Source organism: Pelecanus crispus, chromosome 11 (genome assembly GCF_030463565.1).
Source record: "Pelecanus crispus isolate bPelCri1 chromosome 11, bPelCri1.pri, whole genome shotgun sequence".
NCBI lineage: Eukaryota > Metazoa > Chordata > Aves > Pelecaniformes > Pelecanidae > Pelecanus > Pelecanus crispus.
Window position 1 is genome coordinate 14,205,486 of NC_134653.1, and position 20,976 is coordinate 14,226,461.

The following is a 20,976-nucleotide window of genomic DNA, read 5'->3' on the forward strand; positions in this document are numbered from 1 at the left end:
CGCACACGCGGGCCTGGGCACAAGGGGTGAAACGTGCCCGCAGTGGCCATGGAAGCCCCCGGGGCCCAGACTGAGCCCAGCGGGCCCCCCGCTTCTCCGCGGGGCCTGAGGTGCCGGGGCCGGCGGGCGGAAGGGCGGCGGGCGGCCCCGGGCAGCGCCGGGCTGCGCGGCGAGGCGCGCCCCGCGGAGGCGCGGGCGGGCCCGGGCTCCCGCAAGGCGAGCGCAGGGCGCGGCCCCGGGCCTCCGTCAGGTGGAGCCGGAGCCGGAGCCTCCGCGCCAGGCCGGCAGCGGGCCTCGGCCTCCGCCGGAGCGGCCGGGAAGGGGCCGGCACTCCGGCCGGCGGGCAGCAGCGCCCGCGCGGGGACCCTCGGCCGCGGCGCCGCCCGAGCTGCGCGCAGGTGGCGGCGGCCTGCGGGGAGGCCGCGCCGGCGCCGACGCCCGGGCCCGGCCCCCCGGCCCCGCCCCTCCGGCCTCCTGTGGCGGCGGCGGCGGCTGCTGTTCCCGGGGCGGCCGCGGCGCTGCCTCCCCCTCCCCGGCTCGCTGGGCTGCCCCTCATGCGGATGTGACATTTCACGGCGTTTACCGCAGCCGCCATTTTGAGACAGAGAGCGCTGGCGGCGGCGGAGCGGCACCAGCGCGCCGGGGCACAGGCAACGGGGGCGGCCCGCGGGCCGGGAGCAGCGAGCCGGACGTTGGCCAGCGGCTGTGCCGGGGCGCTGGGGGGGGCGGGAGGGCAGAGGAGGGGCCCCGCGGCGCCTCCCCGACTTCGCAGCGCCGGGGACACCTCGCCGGGGGAGGGGGAAGCGCCGGGCGCCGCCGCCGCCGGGCCCTGACTCCTGGTCTCCCGTTCCCCCCTCCCCTCCTCCCGGTCCCCTCCCCTCCGGCCCCCGGGGAAGCCGCCACCCCCGGCCGGTCCCTCCTCCCCACCCCTTTCCCCCGACCGGGTGCCGCCGCCGAGATTGGGCGAATAGCGAGCAAATACGTGCGCGTCTCGCTGCCTCCGCCGGCTGCCCGCTCCCTGCCCGCCGGAGCCCAGCCGCAGCCCCCCGAGGCGGGTGCCCAGTCCCGGCCGCTGCCCAGGCCCCGCCGCTCCTCCGCCCCTTCCCCTCCCGACACAGGCCTGCAGCCCCCAGCGGGAAAGGCCCAGGCCGCCGCCGAGCCCGAGCCCCAGCCCCAGCCCGACATGAACCACCATCAGCAGCAGCAGCAGCACCAGAAGCCCGGGGAGCAGCAGCTGAGCGAGCCCGAGGACATGGAGATGGAAGGTAAAGCCGGGGCCGGGCAGGGCCCCGCGCCCTCAACTCTGAGGAGTTCCCCCCCGCCGCCCCCGTCTCGCCGCCGGCCCCCGGGGCTCCCCCGGCGCCGCGTCCCCCTCGGGGAGCTCCCGTCCCCCCTCGGCGGTGAGCAGGCGCCCGGCCCTCTCCTCCCCGGCGAGCAGGGGCGGCCGCAGCTCGCGTCCCGTGCCCGGCCGCGGCCAGCCCCGGCGGCCCGGGGCCCCCCTCCCGGGGCGCGGGGAGCTCTGCCCGGCGGCGCTTCGGCGGGAGCCGGGGGGACGCCGGGGAAAGTTGCGGCGGTGAGGAGCGGTGCGGGGCCGGGGGAGGCGGCCGTGGGGGGGGCGGGGGGGGGCTCTGCAGGAATTTGCATCGCGGGAGGGGGAGGGCGCGGGGGAAGGGCTGCTACAAAAGGGGACCCGCTCCCCCGGGGCGAGGCGTGCGGCCGTGAGCCCGGACCTCCGGCCTGGCGGGGACCGGGAGCCTCCCGCCGGGAGGTGAGCCGGGGGGGCGGCGGGGGCGCGCAGCCGCGCCCCGAGCGGGGCCCGTCCGGCCTGGGGCGGGGGACGCGGGGGTCCGTCTCAAAGTAGTTGTGATTTCGGGGCAGGGTTTTGCCTTCCGCGGGGGAAGGGGACGCGGCTGTCGCGGGGGCTGCCGGGCCCCCGGGGCTGCCGGGCGGTGGGCGGCGGGGCCCGGCCCGCCGCCGGCATCCCCCGCTCCCGCCGGCGGGGTGGGCGGTGGGCTTCAGCCCTGCCCTGCCCGGGGCCGTGCGGGGCGGCGCGGCGGCTCGGCCCGGCCGCTCATTGTATGCAGGCAGCCACGCTGCTCGCCATTTTTAATTAACCCTTCTCTGAGGGTTATTTACAGAAACCGCTGCCGGCCGGGCCTAGCGCGGGGTCGGCGGGCTGCGCTGACCATGTGTAGCGCCTGCACAGCCCTCGGCCCGGATCCTGCACCGTCATGCAGTTGCGCGGGTTTCATAAAGGAGGCACTACATTTTCGGGCTTGTTCCTTACTCCCGTCCGGTGTAGTCTCCGCTGGTGCCTTTAGCATTTTTTTTTTTTTTTTTTTTTTGCGTTGTGTTGTTATTTTTACGCACCCTCCCTCCTTTGAACAACACCTCCCGTCTGAATCAACGATGTAAAAATTATTTTGGGCAAATGTACGGCGGGATTTTGTTCCCTAAGGAAGGGCAGCCACAGTGTGCTGCTCGTGCCGATGGTATTTGACTTGGAGGTCAAAAACACCAACTACCTAAATATCGCTTAGAATGCCTGGCTGTGAAGATGCCGATTCTATTACAAGCATTTTAATCAACAGTGACATAAATATTCACCAGCACAAGATATTTTGCTTGGAAACGTGGCGATCGACTTAGCAAATGTACCTTTCTGCTAAATAAGAGCCATTGAAATCAGGAGGAGCAAAGGTGTTTTAGTGGAAGTTTGTCACAGTGACTGTGAGGTTACATTTCAAGATGAGAAGGTCATTACATAAAGCTTTGCTTTCCTAAACATAAATCTCTGTTTCATAAAAATAATAGCTAAATCTTATCTGCTATCGGAGGGACAGGTTTTGGGTTTGTTTTAGAAAAAAATCTCCAAACTGGTGTTTATATACTGCGTGACAAATACATAAAAGGAGGTGATTTAAAATATACCTCGTATTTGTTTGTGTGCATACAAATATTAACATCTTGTCGGTTGTATTTTCCAGCAGATTGTTTGATAGGCTTTAGCAATCTGCTTTTTCTCAATATCCTTTTCAAGTCCTTTAGAATATTGACTAATGTTTTAATTTTGATTTTTATGAGCTTGATGCTCTACCATGCTGGGCACACTGTGAAATGCTGAACATTTTTATGCTGTTTAGGGGTGTCCTGAACTTCTCTGGATTGCATCCCCTCTGTCAGTAGGAATACAGGAGTCCAAAATACATGTGGAAGTCCCTTTGATGGTTGTGGAAACCTTACGCCAGTGGCCACCTCCATTGGAGGGGTGAGGAAAGAGTCTCTGCGTGTATCAACATAGAGACACTGAGAATACAGCGTTATCTCAGAAAGCTATTTGAGATCTATTAGGCTGCACACAGCTTATTCCAGGTGATATTACAAACTTGCTAATTTTTGAGAGTTTACAGAACTGTCCATTCATGCAAAAACAAAACCAAAAAAGTTTAGCCTTTGGAGGTGTTTTTTGCAATACTTGATTTTTCTTGAAATGCGTTAAGTCTACAAGATTGCAGAGATGAGATTATTGCTAACTTTATTAAAAGTTGACGTCACGGGTATATATCCATTTAGTGTGTAAAACAGTGTTCATCATCTTAATGTATGGGTGTTTGCGCTTTCTTGAGAGAGATGCTTTCAAGCAGTGAGGAAAATACTTAATAATATGTAGTTAGCTTAATTTTAACGTGCACAGAACAGTGTTGGATGCCATTCTTCAGTGAGTGATCACGTTAGATTTAGGAGGTATGTGAAGAATGTGCAGTGGAAAATTGCACATCTTGATTTTGAATTATGTGAATGTTCACTTATTCCGTGTACAGCTCTACTAGATGAACAATTTTTGATGAGTGAAATAACCATTTCAGATGTAGTAATAGAGGTGTGGAATTAAATCTTTAAGATTAAATCAGGTATGGTATTTTGAGCGTCTGCTCTCATGTCCCTGTTTTTGTCCCTTCCCTTTCCCTTGTGACTAATTTACTCTTCCTTGATGGCCTTATGGATACTCTGTGTAAATGAAAGTAGTGCTAGATAGGGCTGTTGGACTTCAGGAGGGAGGAAGACGTTCCCTTTAGAACAAAAAATTAATCTCTTCATTATGAAGGAAAGAAGGACTGACAGCCTTGATAAGGGACAGGTACCTGCTCAGTGGGACCAGGTGTGATGCAGGCTCACCTACTTGCAGTACTTAGCTAGAATGCTGTGGTGTTACAAATCACCTCTTTGTATACTTAGTCTTCTGTTACCTGTGGATGTTGTTTGTAATCAGCTTTAGCCTTACTGAGGCTTGGCAATAGTGATACGTGGACAGAGAAACTTTATGAGAACTGTCAGAAGAGGTTGCATCGCTTTGGCTGAAGGCCGCCGCTTCCCTAGCTGACGGTACAGTTGGACAAACAGCATTTGCTGCCGCTTGTTTTCATCTTGTGTGCCACACCAGCGGTTGGGCTAATGCACCTCCCTGTGACTATGGTGTGCTCAAAATTAAAAACAAAAAGTTGGGTTTTAAAATGTAGTTTAGGTTTTTAATTTGGTTCACCCTGAAGTCCCATTTAGTGTTGTATGAATGTGATAAAGGTTTGGCATTGGGGCGGTAGGGAACAAGAAGGGCTGCTTGATGTGGCATGGATGCTGGCAGATATCTGGCCAAAGCCTGTCACTAGTCATGGATTTTGTGTGCACTCTTTATCCATTGCTGCATAAAAGCGTGTGATTCTGGTTGCCGTGGCTGCCTTTGGGCCAAAACAGTGGGAGGGTGCAGATGAGCCGTTGGTGCCCGAGTTTTAGATAAATTAACAGCTTGGCGTGGTGATTAGTAAATTATCCTGTAGAAATTCTGAAGAGTTTATTTGTATGCTAAATAAATTTAGTAGAAAAAATAAATAATAGTTTTCCTGTACTGGAAGTAGGGTATGTAGGTTGCTTTATCATGCAGAGAATTACAGCTGTTTAGTTGCTAGTGAGTTGCTCTAGAAAGTGTAATTGAATCCAAGTCCTGATACTTTATATACGCTTCCTCTGTAACGTCTTTTCACAAATGTGTCTGAACTTCAAAGAACTTGGCTTACTACAAATCTACAGTTACATATTTCATAAAGTTCTTTCATGGAAAGTCTCATTTGCAGCTTAATAACTGTAAGTTTCCCTTGTGTATAGTTTGAATATGCTTTTTTTGTAGGTTCAGCCTCTGCCTGTAGTTATGTACGTATGTGTTTCGCATTATGGATGTTTCTTTTCCGAAGTAGCCCGCGTGAGCTTAGCAAGACAGTGTCACAGTCCGTGAACATGCAGTGACTGGTAGTTCAGGTTGCACACTTGTATTCTCCTTGTGTCAGCCCTGCAGCCCCTCAGGTGATGCCATCTTTTAAGTTTTTCCCCTAGTTAGGGCAATTTAAAGTTGAGATTTGAATTCCAGGTGAAATGATGCAAGATATTTACAAAGAACACAGAAAAAATATTTACATGTCTGTGTGTGTGTATCTATGTGAAAAGTTTAAAATTGCACTTTCCTGCGGTTTCCATGCAACTGAAAGTTTGTTGCTTGCTGTTCATTCCTGTTTTGCTCACTGCTGACAGAATTTACTAGATTTCTGACCCACTGTGCGATACTGGTCTCAAGTATGTAACTTTTTTTTTTTTGCCTGTCTTCTGAAGGCTTACTTCCCTCCCATATTTTGTCCTCATTAGCATTCTCAATTCCTGGCAATTTAATATCGTTTGCATACATAACGCGGTGTTTGTTTCTTTTTCTTGCCTGCTTCCATGCCTTTCTCCTGGAGGCCTGTATGCCTCTTTTTCCCTGAGCTCCTTTGCTGTCTTCTATATTGCTTCTAGCCAAGTGGTGATAAAGTGAGGCTGTACGTTTGAGAGGAGAATACGCAGACTAAATTCATCATACAAGCATGGCTTTCTGCTTGTTTGTATGTTCTTCCTGCCCCTTCCTCTCTCCGGCCTTGACATTTTTCCATGAAATAGATGATGCTCAAGTGAGGGGAGATAAAAGCGCTGATGCAGCAGACGACAAGCAAAATTAAGTTAATTCTGAGGTTATACCTAGAGCAAAGAACCAGGCCTGGCCTCCTGTTCCCAGTAACGATAATGTTTAGTACCTCTGGGAACAACAGCATGCTTGGCGTTGGGAAAAGGTGTGCATTGTATCGTTCTCAGATAGCTGCTTCATGCCAACTGAGAAAGCGGCATCAGTGACTTTTGAAGAGTACTAACTATGTCTAGAGTTTCTTCTGTGCATTCTTCATGAACTGGGTGCTCAATAAGTCATCAGATTTAGTAACCTTTCTGTGGAGGAGAAGTGGAAATAGTGGAATAGTGGTAAATGTGTGTAAAATTCAGAGGAAAGCGTCAATAGCACGCTATTCAGATGAACTATGTATATCAGAGTTCCTTACTGCACTCCAGTTGTTCCATGCTATTGACTGAATTCAAAAGAGAAGTAAAATCTGGTCCATGTCATTACTAGGTAGCTAGACTAAGTAAGGTAGCAAGCTGTGTGTGTAAAACTAATATAAGCCCAAACTTTAAAAAAGCAGATGGAGATAGTTGTTTGAGACTAACTGAATTGGTTTCATTGCTGCAGAATAATTTATCACAAGAAAATCTAAACAGTGCATCCAGCCTGTAGCAGTTAAACCAGTTTAGCCAGTACATCTTGCATGACATCATTCGATATTTGGGGTAAGGGTGAAAATGAACTGGTTTAGAGCTTGTGAAGTATCCAATTTTTCTTAAGTGATAATAAATTTAAAATAAGGCATTGTTTGCTTTAGTTTGTGCTTTGAGGTGTCTCAGATCAGTTGCTTTGATTTAACTTTGTATCTTGTGGCTGTAAAACGTTGAGTGTGAAGGAGTGAAATACTGGGTGGCTTGCAATACAAGGCATTAGTAATCCATAGCAAGTGTGCTTTTTCCCCTCAAATGCATATGTATGTTAGTATATATAAAGTGTGCTATGTGCTGGTTTGACATTACCAGCAACAGGATTAACAGTTATTATAAAGTGTCTTGGCAAGTAGAATGGGGGCTAGACACTGGCTATCTTATTTGTCAAGTTATTAAATATGCAGTGTTGTGTTCTGAAACTTTTTTTAATTGGTCACTTAATTTATTTTGCTCCAATGATTTTCACGTTTTAATTTGATACACTAGCAAAAAGAGTAGAAGCGCACCTAATCAGTGGCAATGGCTGTAGCATAATGTATCTGTGCATATTGTTGCAGGCTTAGATTTAATACATTTTGGTATTTCTGCTAAACCATTTTTTTTTCAGCTTCGCTTACTGATTGTGGTGAAGCAAGCTCTGTAGGTTTAGAGACACTGAATGGAGTCCGAATGACTTGCCAGCAAAATGAAGAATGGTCAGCTTGGAAATAATGTTTTATTCTGACTTGTATTTGCCTAGGTTCCCTAGAAGGCTGAGATTTTGCCAGCTAGAAATAATTAAGCTTCTGGAAACTAGTACACGGATTTTGAAATGTACTGAATATTTGTAGTTTGGGGAAGACAGTATTAGTCTTTTACCGTAGTGCCTAGGAATCTTTGGGATTCTCTTCCAAATATACAAACACATTTGAAGACTGTTTTATATTGGACTTAATATGCATCTAGAATAACACAGCTTGATTGTTCAGTGTACAGCATGTGCATATTTGTTAAGCAAAATCTCTTAAAAATATGGACATTAAAACTAAATGGTAAATTTTGATAAAACTAGAATTCTGTGATGTAATCAGTGTAGTATATGTCAGTTTGTGTTTTTAATTGCTGTTTGGCAGCTGTTTTAAACATTACAGAAATAAGTCATTCCTGACCCATGTAGTAGTGAAGATCTAAACCATCACGCTTTATAGCATCAAACATCTTAGGAGAACAGGACATTCAGTGTCTGCAAACCTGGAGTTCTCCCTGACTGCAGGGGTAAAGCAAGCTCCAGAGTGATGCCACTCAGAAGATGTGCCAGGAGCATCCTATTTAAACTGGGGAAGAGAAAACAGTAGTACCTTAGCTTATTCTTGTGTGTATGCTGGTATGTGGAGATAGACAGTTTTCCAGGTGTCCTGAACATCTTGGGGTTTTCTGCATCGAAACCAGCACTTCAACTTGCACTCCAAAGCATATTGCAAGCCAGAGGAAGATGATGTGGATAGTGAGCTGGAATGTCATGTAAGAAGAAAGTTCAAAAGATAATTTTTTTTTTAGCAGTACTGCAGTGTTTTGCAGTCTAGGAGAGGTGATGAGTTTTTTGTTTGTTTGTTTGTTTGTTTTAAAAAGTCACACCTATTTGGTATGAAACATCATAAAAGTGCTGGAAAACTGAACTTGGAGCTTTATATTTTGTATGTTAAGGCATTGAATGCACTCCAGTAGAATTTGCTTTAAATGCAGAAATCTGGGAAAATTCTTAAGGTAATTTTTCATAATTTCACTTTTCCTAGTGTAAATAGGAAAGGATCTATAGGAGTGTCATTGGTGTTCACTGTAATGCTAAGCTTGATCATCTGGTGATTTCACAAGGTGCAACTGTAAGGATGTTCTTAAATACGGCATCTCTAGCTGTGCATGTGTGTTAAAGATCTAAGGAAAATTTTGTTTTAGGGCTCTAAATGTGATGTTATACAACAATTGGATGAATTTCTATTGAGCTATGTTTAAAAACCGGAATGGTCATGTGTTTCTACAGAGAGATTTTCCTTCCCATATGTTTCGGAGAGTTATTTTCTAACATCACTGATATTGTTCAGCAGAACTTTGATGGAGATTTTGATAAAAGTATGAGGGTGCAAATGCCTATTAAAACTTGGCGAAGGTTTTAAATTCCAAATCCATCTTAGTGGGTTAACTTTCTTACTGTTAAATAGATCAGGGACCAGTGGTGTAAATTTGTTTCATAAAATGGCTAATTCGTGAATTAAAAATGTACAGACTTTAAATCTGTAGTAAATGTTTTGGTAAATGAGTTGCTACATATAAAGAGAAGGGAAATTATATTTTTTTAAGAAAAGAAACCGACTTCCTAGTGTAAGATCAACATGTTGTTCTGTGGCTAGATAGGAATTTTTTTTCTGTAAAACTTGCTTCTGAGCCATGAAAGAACTGGGTAAATAGTGGACTGCCCTTTCAAGCCTAGGCCATGTGGTGGCCTGTCTGTGCTCTTGAGCATCTCGCGTGTGGGTGCCCATGCCGGCGGTCCCTTGGGACCCAGCAGTGGCTTGGGATGCTCTGCAGGCTGGGGGAAGATCTGACCTCCCAGCTGAGGAGGAAGCCTCCCTGCACGGGCACTGCAACCCCCTCTTGTTGCTCACCTGTGCAGTTTAGCCCTTACCTCTCAGTAGAGGATGAGGACTTTTGTGTAGGTGTTTTAAACTTGCACATGTTCTGCTGTTCTCCTGCTGCACTGGACATGGTGGTGGCAGCAGCGGAGGATTGTGGCTTGTAGTGATATGAACATTCTGGTTTGCAGATCTTAAGATCAGAAAGGTTGGCCACCCCGCATCTGGGATCTGTATTTTCCTGCATCACTATTTTATCCGTCAGCTGTGATAGGGACCATTACTGATCTGGTCCTACTAGGCTGCCCCAGCCCGTATATGACTAGAGGAGTGTCTGTGTTGAATTACACTTACTTAGCACTATACAGTTTTGGACAGTAACCTGTTGCATTTTTTTTTGTCTTGATAGTCTCTGATTACTCGAAAAGAATGAAGATATTCACAAGTGTTTGAGGAGTGATCAGTTTGCTTTTTTTCCTTTTTTTCTTTTTTCCTTTCCCCCATCTAAAACCACATTCTGTTTCAGGCAGTCAAGGTGGAGTTGGCAGTCCTAGTACTGGGGCATGGTTGTTTCTGCATCATCTTTGTTTTTTTCAAGAACATAGATCACTTCATGTGGAGGTGGGGAAGAACTTAACGTTCTCCCTTCCTGCTTGTAAAGTCAGACAGCTCTCCTGATGTAGCTGACTCTTTGCTGTTGCTGCTCAGTAGTCGTGAAATACATCTCAGTTACGTATCACCACAATATTTCTGGTAACCGTATCAGGTAGCAATTTTTAGGCACAAGTTTACCTTCACAGCACATCTTAACTATTCCACTTAGACAAATGGTTGGTTTGCTTCTGTTACAGATGTTAGAGCTGACTAGACACTCCGATGCTGTTGCATGGGTTTACAGGCTTCAAGTCCTAAGACAATGTTAGATGTACTTTTTTTTTAGAGGAAATCTGCTTAAGCAGAGGCTGTGTGAACCCTCTTTTATTGTTCATTAAGTCAAGCTAAGGATAGTTAGATTTCCTTCTTCATTGGGAGTAGCAAGGAACTGACCTCTTCCAAAGAATTTTTCACCTGATTAAGTGTTAGTTGCTTAATAATATTGAGGGCTGAACCTAATTTCTGGAGAACAGTAGATCCTATTAGAAATTTGAACACAGAAATAACTCAAACGTGTCTGTAAATTATATGAATTAAAGAGTGGGTCACAAGCCACATGCAAAACCCTCCTTGCTAGTAACGATTACAGTAGTGGTGTTTCACAATGTTCTTCTGCTTTCCTTTCCCTCTTATTCTTCCTGTGTGGTTTTTATCTCCTCTGTTTCAGTCTGACTGTTTCAGATACTTCTTGGACTTCAACCGTGCGCCAAAAAAACAGTCCCCTTAAAAACTAGTATAATGCTTTGCAATATTTCCGTCGTGCCATGAAGGTAGTAACCATAAGTATAAGGTGTTTTTTTTTTTTTCTTCTTAAAGTGTCATGACAGTTGAGGAATTAAAAATAAGCTGCAGTAAAATCAAGCCAAAATCTGCCAGAAATCGAAACTTACAAATAATTTTTTTCAAGTAGTTTGTTCTAAATGTTGAACCACAGGATTGGATAATAATTGTTTGTTTCTTCAAATGTATTGCTTCAGTTCCATATTGATTTTAAGATATTTTCTTGTTCTCAGCAGATTGGTCTTATTTTTTCAACCTGTTTTGTTGATTGTGCTCATGCTTTGGCTTACGACCTGTCCCCTGAGGTGTATCATCCAAAGTAGGAGAGGGTTGGTGTGGGAGGGATAAGGCCCTTACTAGAAAGGATTCTTGGGGTTTCCCTCTGAAGGAGGGAAAGCTGTGCAGCTCCCTTGCTTACCAGTGGAGCTCTGCTGGGGAAACGCTCTCTTGATCTTGATAATAGCACAGATTAAGGGGAAAAATAATCAGAAAGCTGCACAAAAATGGATCTCATTTTCACTTGTGTCAGTTGCCTGTTCATAAGCAGCCCAGTTCAGCTGTGACTTTGTTCTGTCCCTTCTGCTTTGCTGGAGATACGTAGTGAAACCAGTGGGTTCTCCAGTCCCTGCAGCTGAACCAAGAGCTGAGCTGGCTCTGGTGAAGAGCAGGGTGTAGAGGTGTGAATGAACCTGGGGACTGGGCGAGTTGGCATTGCCACTGAAGAAGTGTGTGTGGAACCGCAGCATCTGTCTTCAGACTTTTAAACTTGGGATAAAAACACTTCAGCTTTATTGGTCAGTGGCCTCTCTTGCTGGATTAAGAAAACATTCTAATTCTTTAAGACCTTTCAGCAGCCTTCAATATAATGAACTGAGAGGTGTCACATTAATGCAGTGAGAGACTGTGCCTCAAGTGTTCCTCTTCGGTACGTTTGTCTGTTGGTTGTCTTACAAATTCTGCATGCGCCAGAAGCATTTGTATAAATCCATATTGCAAACTAATAATGAAAATGAATCAAAATTTAGATGCTTTGTGGCACCTTTGAAGAGCAAAACTGAAGTCAAATCCAAGAAAAGTACTTGGTTGCTTGAAGTACAGCATAGTGAAGGTCTGAACATGAGCCATGGGAGCCTTCCTAATGCTTTATGTGTCCAAATGTGTAAACACATGCTTTTGCTAGTAAGGTTATACTAGTATCACTGAATTCAACACAGAGCACATCTTTGAGGCCCATTTTATTCAAGAATATTATTATTGTTACCTAGCTTTTGCTTAAATTAGTATAGTGGGAGCCCACTTGCAGTTAGCAGGTGTGCGTGTTAGACCTCTCTGGAGTCAGAGGCATCAAACATCTCCCACATCCAAGGAGTGTCTCTTGACTGGTATGGTGTCAGGTGGCTGTGCTGTATAGCAGTCCAGCTGAGAATAGTGCCTGCAAGAAAGAGGAGTCTAACCCAGAACTGAGCACAAGCTGCAGGGGAGGTCCTAGATTTTCATCTGGGCAACAGACTTCACTATATCAGATGACTTTTATATGCTACCGGGAGCCAGGAGAAGAGTTTGTGTCTAGTTCACTCTAACACTGCTACAGGGAAGAGGTATCTTCTAGGGCAAGTTTTTTTGACCTCTGTGCCTCCCTTTTGCCTCCTCACTTGCGCTGACACAATTGTGTGGGAGCACATGCTAAACGAGATGAATGAAGAGATCTGAATTTAAAATAACTTCCTTATTTTGGGTTTATTTTTAACCTAGCTCAATTCACTGGTCTGCTTTATTGTTTGGCCCCACAAACAAGTGGGTCAGCTTGAATGAGGAGGCAGGAGGGAGAGAAAACTCTTAAGCCATTAATAACTTCTATAAGTTTTTTTTTTTAAACTTTCCCGAGACCCTTTATTTGATACCTGGGCCTGCCTCCACCAAGAAATGCATTAGGGGACAGGGCTGTAGCAAAGTTCTGAGAGTGAGTATCAAATCCAAGCTTACAGGGCTCTTAGTACAGACACATGGTTGTACCATTATAAAAATTGAACATTGTTCGGATGCAAACCATTTCTGGGGATGAAATTGTTCCCATTGCAGGTCTGCTTTTGAATGTCTTCACTTCTGTTACTTCCTTTCCTCCCCCCTGCCCCCCCCCCCCCCCCCCCAAAAAAGTATTCTTTATAGCTAAAAATAGTCTCTTGCATTTTCCAACTTGAGGATACATCTGACAGATCTTCAGCTTTCTCACCTATACTAAGTGGGTTACTATTTTCTGATTTAAGTACCTATTAAAATCTCAAACAGTTAAATCCATAATCTAAATGTATTTGTGGGGGTTTGAACCTCCTATCCAAACTAGCTTTTCTTCTTACATTTTCAGCACAGTGATAAACATTTCCAGGTCACATTCAGACCTGGAGTTGGTGCTTACTGCAGCTGTTCTATCAGCCAAGCTGTCTGGCCAGTGTAATGGTCCTAATTTAAACAGGAGCTACTGTTTTCTGGAATGTGGTTGGATCATATAAGTTTTTAGCAGGTCTGTTAAAAGAAATTTCAGAGTTAACCTGCTTCCTAATCTGGAAAGTTTACAGGAGAAGATGCATGAAATTTTGGTCATTTTAAATTCAGCTTAAAGTATACCTACCGCTATTAGCATCATGTTCACAGATTAGATTTAAGAATATAAAACTGTCTTAGTACTGACTGTCTTAATGCGAGTCAGGGTCTAGTTAGTGTAGCTGGAGCAAAATATTGCCAGAGATTAACTGGGCTAATGTTAATTTTTGATCTCTCATTTTTAATATACCTTGAAATACATGTTAACCACCTTGGATGCATGCTTTATTAAATCAAAGGATAGGTGTACAGTAAAAGTATTTGAAATTTTGGCAGGATACAACTTTGTAAATCAAGAGATATTTGTGTCTTCCGATGTAATTCTTTTAAGTGGAATTGTTGAGTAATTTATGGGTCATTTCTACTCTAAATATGGATGGTTGCATACTATGAAAAGCTAAGTTAAACTCTTGGTGTTATAAACCCATTCTTGGTGGTAGTGTTGCACTTTTGATTTCTACATCATGCTCAGAAATTTGGGGAGGGGTTGTTATTTTGGTAACTTGCTTCTCCAGTGGGGATGCATTGCACCCCTGTAGCCATGCAGTGTGCCAGGCTGGTTAATCTGGCCACTGTCCTGTTACTGGCAGCACTCTTTCCTTGGGAGCAATCTTCCAGCTGGGTGACTTGCTGTGGGGATGGCAGAAGCCTACTTTATGCCCCTGTGTTTTCTAGGTGAGGGTGCATCAAAGGTAGAGGAAGGGATGCCTTGGGAGAACAAGCTTCAAAAATAGGTCGCTACTTCCAAAAGAATAATTTTGCCCTGCCTACTGGTCCAGTTCAGAAGAGCACCTGGAGAAGTGGGCAGCTGAGAAGAGTGCCTTGTTCTTGGTTGCAGCCTTGTCTAGATGCTCTTAGGACGTGAGCGGAGGAGAGGCTGGAGGGGTATCTTCTCCTTTTCCTCTACCGCCACTGAGAAAATGGTGTGTTAAATGCCTGCCAGGCAAGGAGTGGCACCAGCATTCAGGTGGATAGCACAGAATTTCTAGCGGTATATGTTAACTTCAAAAGTTCGGCTTCTGTTCAAAAGACAGCTCTATAGTTGATTATATAAAAGTGGGAATGAATTTTCTGGGAGCTGGAACGCTTTCCTCAACCTACCATATTTCTCTCCCGTGTAAATTAACTCACTGAGATCTGTAACTGTAAGTCATGTGTCATGGTTGAATGTATGCGGCTGCCTCCTGGATTTTGGACTGTCCTTGTGATATTCGTCAGCAGCAAAAGCTATTTTAAGATGGTATTTTAATGGTAGTTCAGTACCTGGACATACCTGAATAATTTGGTTTATGGCCTACCCAGATCATTTAACCACTTGCTGTGTTGTAAGATTTAGGAGAAAATACAAATTGCTGTAGCTATGCCACTTGTAGTGGTGAGAAATACCTTCCCCTTTCTACAGAGCTCTAACAGTTCTTTCAGATGTGGTTTTTTCAAGCACTGATAATAAAATATAAAGATTAGAGTTAAGTTGTTGGAGCTGTATTGAAATGCATGTTACTATTGTAAAAATTTAAAAATCACCAGTGCAGATAGCAGTACGCACCACTGGCAATAACGCCTCTTCTGTGCACATGATGTACAGGCCATGGTTTCCACTGCTCCTCTCTGTATTTCTAAACAAAACTAAAAAAATGCAATCTAGTCGTGAAAATCCTTAATGACCTAGAACTCATGCATTTGTCTATTGTTTTCCTTTTCTGTTTCCACTTCAAGATAGAACATCACAAGGATTATGAACCTGGGCAAGCGGGGCTTCTGATTGTTGGGTGTTGAGAAACTGTATTGCTGGCACTTGGATTGCTGCTAGATAAATCTTGGTCTGAGATCCAGCGAAACCAAGTACACTAGTGCATGAATTAAAGTGTAGGGGCCCTTTCTTTGATCCCAGATGAAGTATTCATGTAAATCGACTATTACAATAATAGTATCAGTAAAATAATACTAAGTACTGTAAATAATACCAATAGTGTTGTTTCTGATTTTATTCTTCACTTGTGGAACAGAAAGTGAGAAAGCTATATCTTGTTTGATCCAGTATTTTACCTGTTTTCATACTTATTAAAATGAATAACAGAAATCACATGGAAACTGTGCGTGTCCAGCAGGCTTTTTTATGCTCAAAATGCCATTCCTCTAAAAAATATTTCATACTTGTATGTTAAAAAAATTAAATGGGAAAATAAGGTATAAAACTATCCCTAGAACAGTAGTTGTAACATGCAATTAATGCAGCACAGGCAGTGCTGTCACGTAACAGGAGTTTGTCACTTAATGTAGGTTCTTAACTTCAACTGTAGAGGGATGCCATAATTCTGCCAGAGTGCTTTGGACACCAGTGTCTTGAGTTGTAGTTTGCATGTGTGCAGATGGATGGGGGGGTGCATTTAGTGGTGGGTCTGGAATAACCCTTCCTGCTCCCTAGCAGCTGGAGCTCAACATTCAAGTGGATGTTCCACGTACAGCTCAGCAGGGTGAGTTGAGAATTGCTGTGCCTGAGAGGGAAGGTTGTAGGGATTTGAAGTGTGCTTGGACTTCAAGAATGCTAGATTGCATTAAGTGATAGGGAATAAGCACCATTGGCATTGAAATTCTTACATTTATAGCCTTTCTGTTTGCTTGTGAAATTCATGGAGTTGGTTGCTAATAGCATTTACAGAAAATAATGAAAAGAAAATAACTCCCCTCGCCACAGAAACTTTAAAAACAAATTTGGCTGAGAAGACTGCATCTGTTAGGCAGGTATGATGGCAGAAGCAATAGTAAAAGCTAAAACCAGGTGCCTGTAAGATATATTGAAAGGTGTTTCCCTTTGTTCTGGGGTCATTTATTCTGTGTCAACACTTTGAAGCAAATATTTTAATTTTCAAAGGAGAGGGTGGCATTTGCAGTGGTTTGTACAATGAAAGAACACTTTTTTTGTGTTGGATTGTGCAACCCAACAGTTGTGGGTGTGATATTTCCCCTGTGTGTGCAGTCTGGTCCTTGTGATGGGCTTTCTCTCTCCTGCCGTAGAGCAGCAGCTCATGGGTTTAAGTCCCAGGGCCTTGCCTTGAGAAGGGGAGTGTGAGGAGATCCTACAGCTTGGTAGAAGTTTTGTAATAAAATCCCAGAGATCTCTAGCATCCCACAGATTATCATCTGGATATTCAGTGAAGTCTCTTGTTTACCCAGACCATCCAAGCCAACGTGAGATGGACATCTACTCACCCTATCCCTTGTCTGTGTCTCTCTCTTTTTGGTCTTGCAGGGTTTCTTTGATCTTAAAAAGCATGCTGAAAATGCAACAATAGTAAAACAGCCACAGGGACATTAAAATACCTGAATTTGGCCATATGAATTAGGGCAAATCAAAACATGCGTGTGTTTGTTTCTTTATTTTAACATTTTTACGGTCAAAAGATTTAATTTGGGGGGGGGGGAGTGTATCTGCTAGGTAAAAATCTAGACAATGTATTGTGTCTGATGGGGTTTGTGAACAAGCTTAAACAGGTAAAGACTCTCCCGTTACATGTGCACGGCTAAATTTCCTTTTGTGTAGCTTAGCTGTTAGAAGTATGCCAGTGTTGTGTTACCATCCTGATACACACAACATATTGCCACTTACTTGTAGGCACCTGTTTTTTGTAGGTGAAATAACTGAATATTGTATCAAAGGGTTGGTTTTGTTCTTTTGCTGGTCTGAGTGCTGTATCCCAGAGTGCAGCTTCTCCTCCCTGATAAACTCCAGCAAAATAACCATTCTCTTTTCAGTCCCGGTCTATTTTGTCTTTGGTTTTGTTTTTTATATTCTTCTTATTCTTTATTGCAAAGGCGTGGTATGGCATGCCTCTTCCTTTTTTTCTGAAAGAAAGTTTCCCCTTTCAGAAAGGGAAAGGTACTCCTGTGTGGATAACAGTTGCAGTATTACAGTCTCTAGTAATTCTTAAATCCTGGTCTTATTCTGACTTCGACCGGTAACATCTGGAGCTCATTTCAGGTTTGGGTCAGACCTGACTGTAATGACATTTAAATTTGAGCTCTCTGCTTCAATTCTGTCAGTCTGAGGTATTAAAAAAAATAGTGACTTGTAGATGAGAAACCTTCAAATAATGCACACTAGTTGCAGATATTTTTTTTAAATGTACTTTTATTTCTTAAGCAAGATCTCTTAAATTGTGTCTTCTCTGCTTCTGAAAGCAGAAACATCCTTACAGATTCTTAATTGAATTTTTTTTTATTATTATTTGTGAAAAAGGTCTGGACCTGAGGAAGTGCCAGGAGTTACATACTAGACAGTTTGTGGCATACCTCTGTGTTTGGATTTGTTTCTCTCTTCCCCCCTGTGATCCACTGCCATGCGCTGTCCCATGCTGACCCCCCTCCAAGGAAAACTGTTAGCAGTTTTAAAGTAATGGAAAAGTAGTTCAGGAAAAGAGAGGAAATGAGATGAGGATCCAGTAGTGGGGAGTACTGGCAAAAAATCTGCTTTTCATGCTCCAGGGGTATACTCAAAACACTGAGAGCATTTGTGGGATAAAAGTTATAGCAGGAAATGTAAATGGACTAGCTAGAGCAAAAGAAGTGTGAGTAGTGAGGGTTTCTGTGTTTTTAGTGGCTGATGATGACACAGGCCACAAATGCTATATTATTAGAGAGAAAAATAGAGGGTGGGGAAAAAACTTGAGAGACTTATGGTTTTCCTGAGACGAAGAACCATTCATCATCAATAGCATAAGGAATTTGAGATACTGCTTAATTCAGTGGTGATGTTTATACCAGCTTCTAGCCAGAGGCAAAGAAGGAAGGCAGTAATTAATTTTTGGAAGTCCTCAAAATTTGCTTCAGATGAGTGGTGCTAGCAATGGAGCAAAAAATAGAAGTAGTTGGGAAGATTTGCCAGAAAGAATATTGAGATTGGGAGTGTATTTATGGAATTAGGGTGTTTTGCAGAGCATAAGAAAGATGTAATTCACTGGGTGACATGCAGTAGTCAGCTGTTCTAAAACACATTTTCAAGTCTGTGTTGTTGCCTTTATGCTCTAAGAATAGTTGACCAGAAAGCTATTGAAATGCTGTCTGAGGATTTGGCTCATAAAACAAAAAATAAAATGTAATAAAAAAGTAAATACACAACAAACATGTGAGCAGTGAAGTACAACTTCCTCTTCAGAATGCTTTTTTGCCTAAAAATATGCTAGTTATAACTGCTGCCACATGTGAGATGACAGGCTTTCCAAAGAGAAAGGAGAATAATTTTGACCAACTTGTTTTGTCTCCCTTTTCAGGGGAAAAACTAATTTGGGTGGTTATTTGGGGTGGTGACAGGACATCAATGAGAGTGCTGAAATATGCAAGAGCCCCAGCATATAAAATCAACTCCATCCAAAGCATCATCCTTCCACCCTTCATCGATTTGGTTGCACTGCAAGATGAAATCTAAATTACATGGGTGCAAGGTCTCATTTCTTGAATGTGTGTCTCAAATTTCTGTTTCTAAAATAGTTGTTTGTGTGATTTGCATAAACCACGTAGTTTTGAAGTTTGCAGCTGCAAATGTTACCGTATGATGTACATGGTTCAAGAAACCCTGTCTGTGATAAAGAATTGTTTTAAAAATGATTGCTGCTTTACAGGTGTTCCAGTGTTTATCAGTATATATTTTTTTTAAAAATTCTTGTTTGTATTCCAAGTAGCTTAATGTCCGAAACAATGGAGACCTGAATTTAGCTGTTCTCAGCTAATGCAGGTATGGACGAGTACACTAGTTTCTTTGCCTCACTGATTTCAGTGCATTTATGTTAAGTTTTGAAAGAGAAAGCTAGCCTCAAAAAGTGTGTAAGGTTGTGCCTTTTCATATGTATATTGTTTTCTCTAGAATACAAAGTATAATTTCTTTTCTGATTGTGTTTTCTTAACTAATATGCAGACTTGGCTACATGGTTCCATGGCAGCCTTTTAACACCAGAACAACTGCTTGGCTATTTCACACTTGAATAGTTAAACAGGAAAAGCCTTTTTTGTTACTTCTTAAAAGTTTTCTCTTGTTTTCATTTTAAAAAAAAAAAAGTTACTTAAAATTGCTGACAAAAAAGTGATAAAATTGTAAGTGGAGTGCTTAACTGAGTATTATAAAATTCCTGTTCTGCATTCTTTTAAGAATTCCTTGGTAAATAATGGAAGCTAACACCCGAGATCCCATATGTTTTCTATATAAAACAGTTTTTCAGCAGTGTTATTTGTTTGACAAAAGTTGTTCTTCGTATAGACAGTATTAAACAATCAACACAGTTCAGTGCTAATTTTAGTGTCTGCTAACATTTGGGTGTTTTCAGTACGGTGACTTACATCTTCAAAGCAGTAAAGAGAAGCTCATCTTCAGAACATTTTGCAGCAATAATGAGCTCTTTCTCAGAGCTGAAATGATTATTTCCCCGCATTAACACTTGGGGGTAGAAAGGTTGCTGTCAGAATGGGAAGGGAAGATAAAGGTTAAGTCTTATTTAAAAGTGAATGCTGAGGAAAGCCTAAACTGCTTTGGGACCTAATGTCAGGACTTCCTTTGGGACCTGTTGTCAAGACTGAGGAACTCTTAGTTCAGTCCTCTGTTAAGGCTTTTTAAATTATTTTAATGATTGCTAGTGTTTGTGCTACACAAAAGGTAGCTACGCAGAGTAGCCACCTGGCAGATGATTCGGTAAATTAAGGCCGGCCAAAAATTTAATGCCAGCGGTTTCCTGGGAGTGTCCAGACCCTAACATCTTTGTGGAGACTCCTGTCAAAATGGGGACACTTCTGATATAGGGAAGAGGATTTCTGTGCCAAATGGGAGCCGGACAGGGTAAACCACGCCACAGCCACTGCTCTCAGGGCTCCAGCCCTGAGCCTCTAGCCTGTTCAAAGCCAGGGACATCACCACGTCCCCTGTCCCAGCTAGGCACTCCTCCCACCTACAGGCATTCTGTGCTTGTCCTCTTTGGCGCAGTGAAGTTTTTGTGGAACGGGGAACAATGCTAACAGATGAGGTTGGAAAATTGGGCTTATTAAGTAACAACCTCAAAAACTCCTGGGAACCATGTCTTTCAGGAATTTGGGAAACTGGTGGAGAATAGAAAACTCTGAAATCTGTGTCTTAGAAAACAAAAAAGCAGTTTCTTTTCCAGCTCATTGTAAAGGCATCCCATCTGAAAAAGGCATGGTTTTTGTTTTGCTCCTTCCGCGGTTGTTAATTTTAGATGAGAGCATCATTATGTCTTGTTAATTGCAGTGAAAACAAATGGTAAAATCAACCCAAGGTGTAGATTTTTTGTTTTTTGGTAGTAGGAATCTCTTAAAATCAGTTTACCATTGTAGTTGAAACGTATGTGTTAATAACTTTAAACACAGCGAAAACTGAATTTCAGTAGAAAATGATTTTGCCAGCAGTGCTGCTTATATCGCTGGGAGTAAACAGTCAATGTTCCTCCCTTACCAGGATGCGTATCAGTTCACATAAAGGACCTAACAAAAAAGCCCCACCAAACCTTGAATGGTTTAATTGTTGTTGTCGTTTTCCCCACGGTTAATCTAGACTTGTAAAAGCGACCGTGACACGAGGTTAGGGTTTATCAGTGCCGGGCAGACCCACGCTAATTGGTTCAGCTCTGGGCTTTGGCTTTGCTACTGCGGTGCGGCTCCTGCG

General features: G+C 43.9%; 1 protein-coding gene across 5 annotated transcripts in view; it reads left to right on the plus strand.

The window, feature by feature from the left end:
- Nucleotides 1–1,178: 1,178 nt before the first annotated feature.
- Nucleotides 1,179–20,976, plus strand: part of USP7 (ubiquitin specific peptidase 7) — a 77,058-nt gene continuing 57,260 nt past the window's right edge. For all 5 annotated transcript variants that reach the window (XM_075718221.1, XM_075718220.1, XM_075718222.1 and 2 more), the window contains exon 1: nt 1,179–1,265. In XM_075718221.1, the coding sequence (XP_075574336.1) occupies nt 1,184–1,265 (82 nt within the window). In that variant the 5' untranslated portion in view covers nt 1,179–1,183. The remainder of the gene's footprint in view (nt 1,266–20,976) is intronic.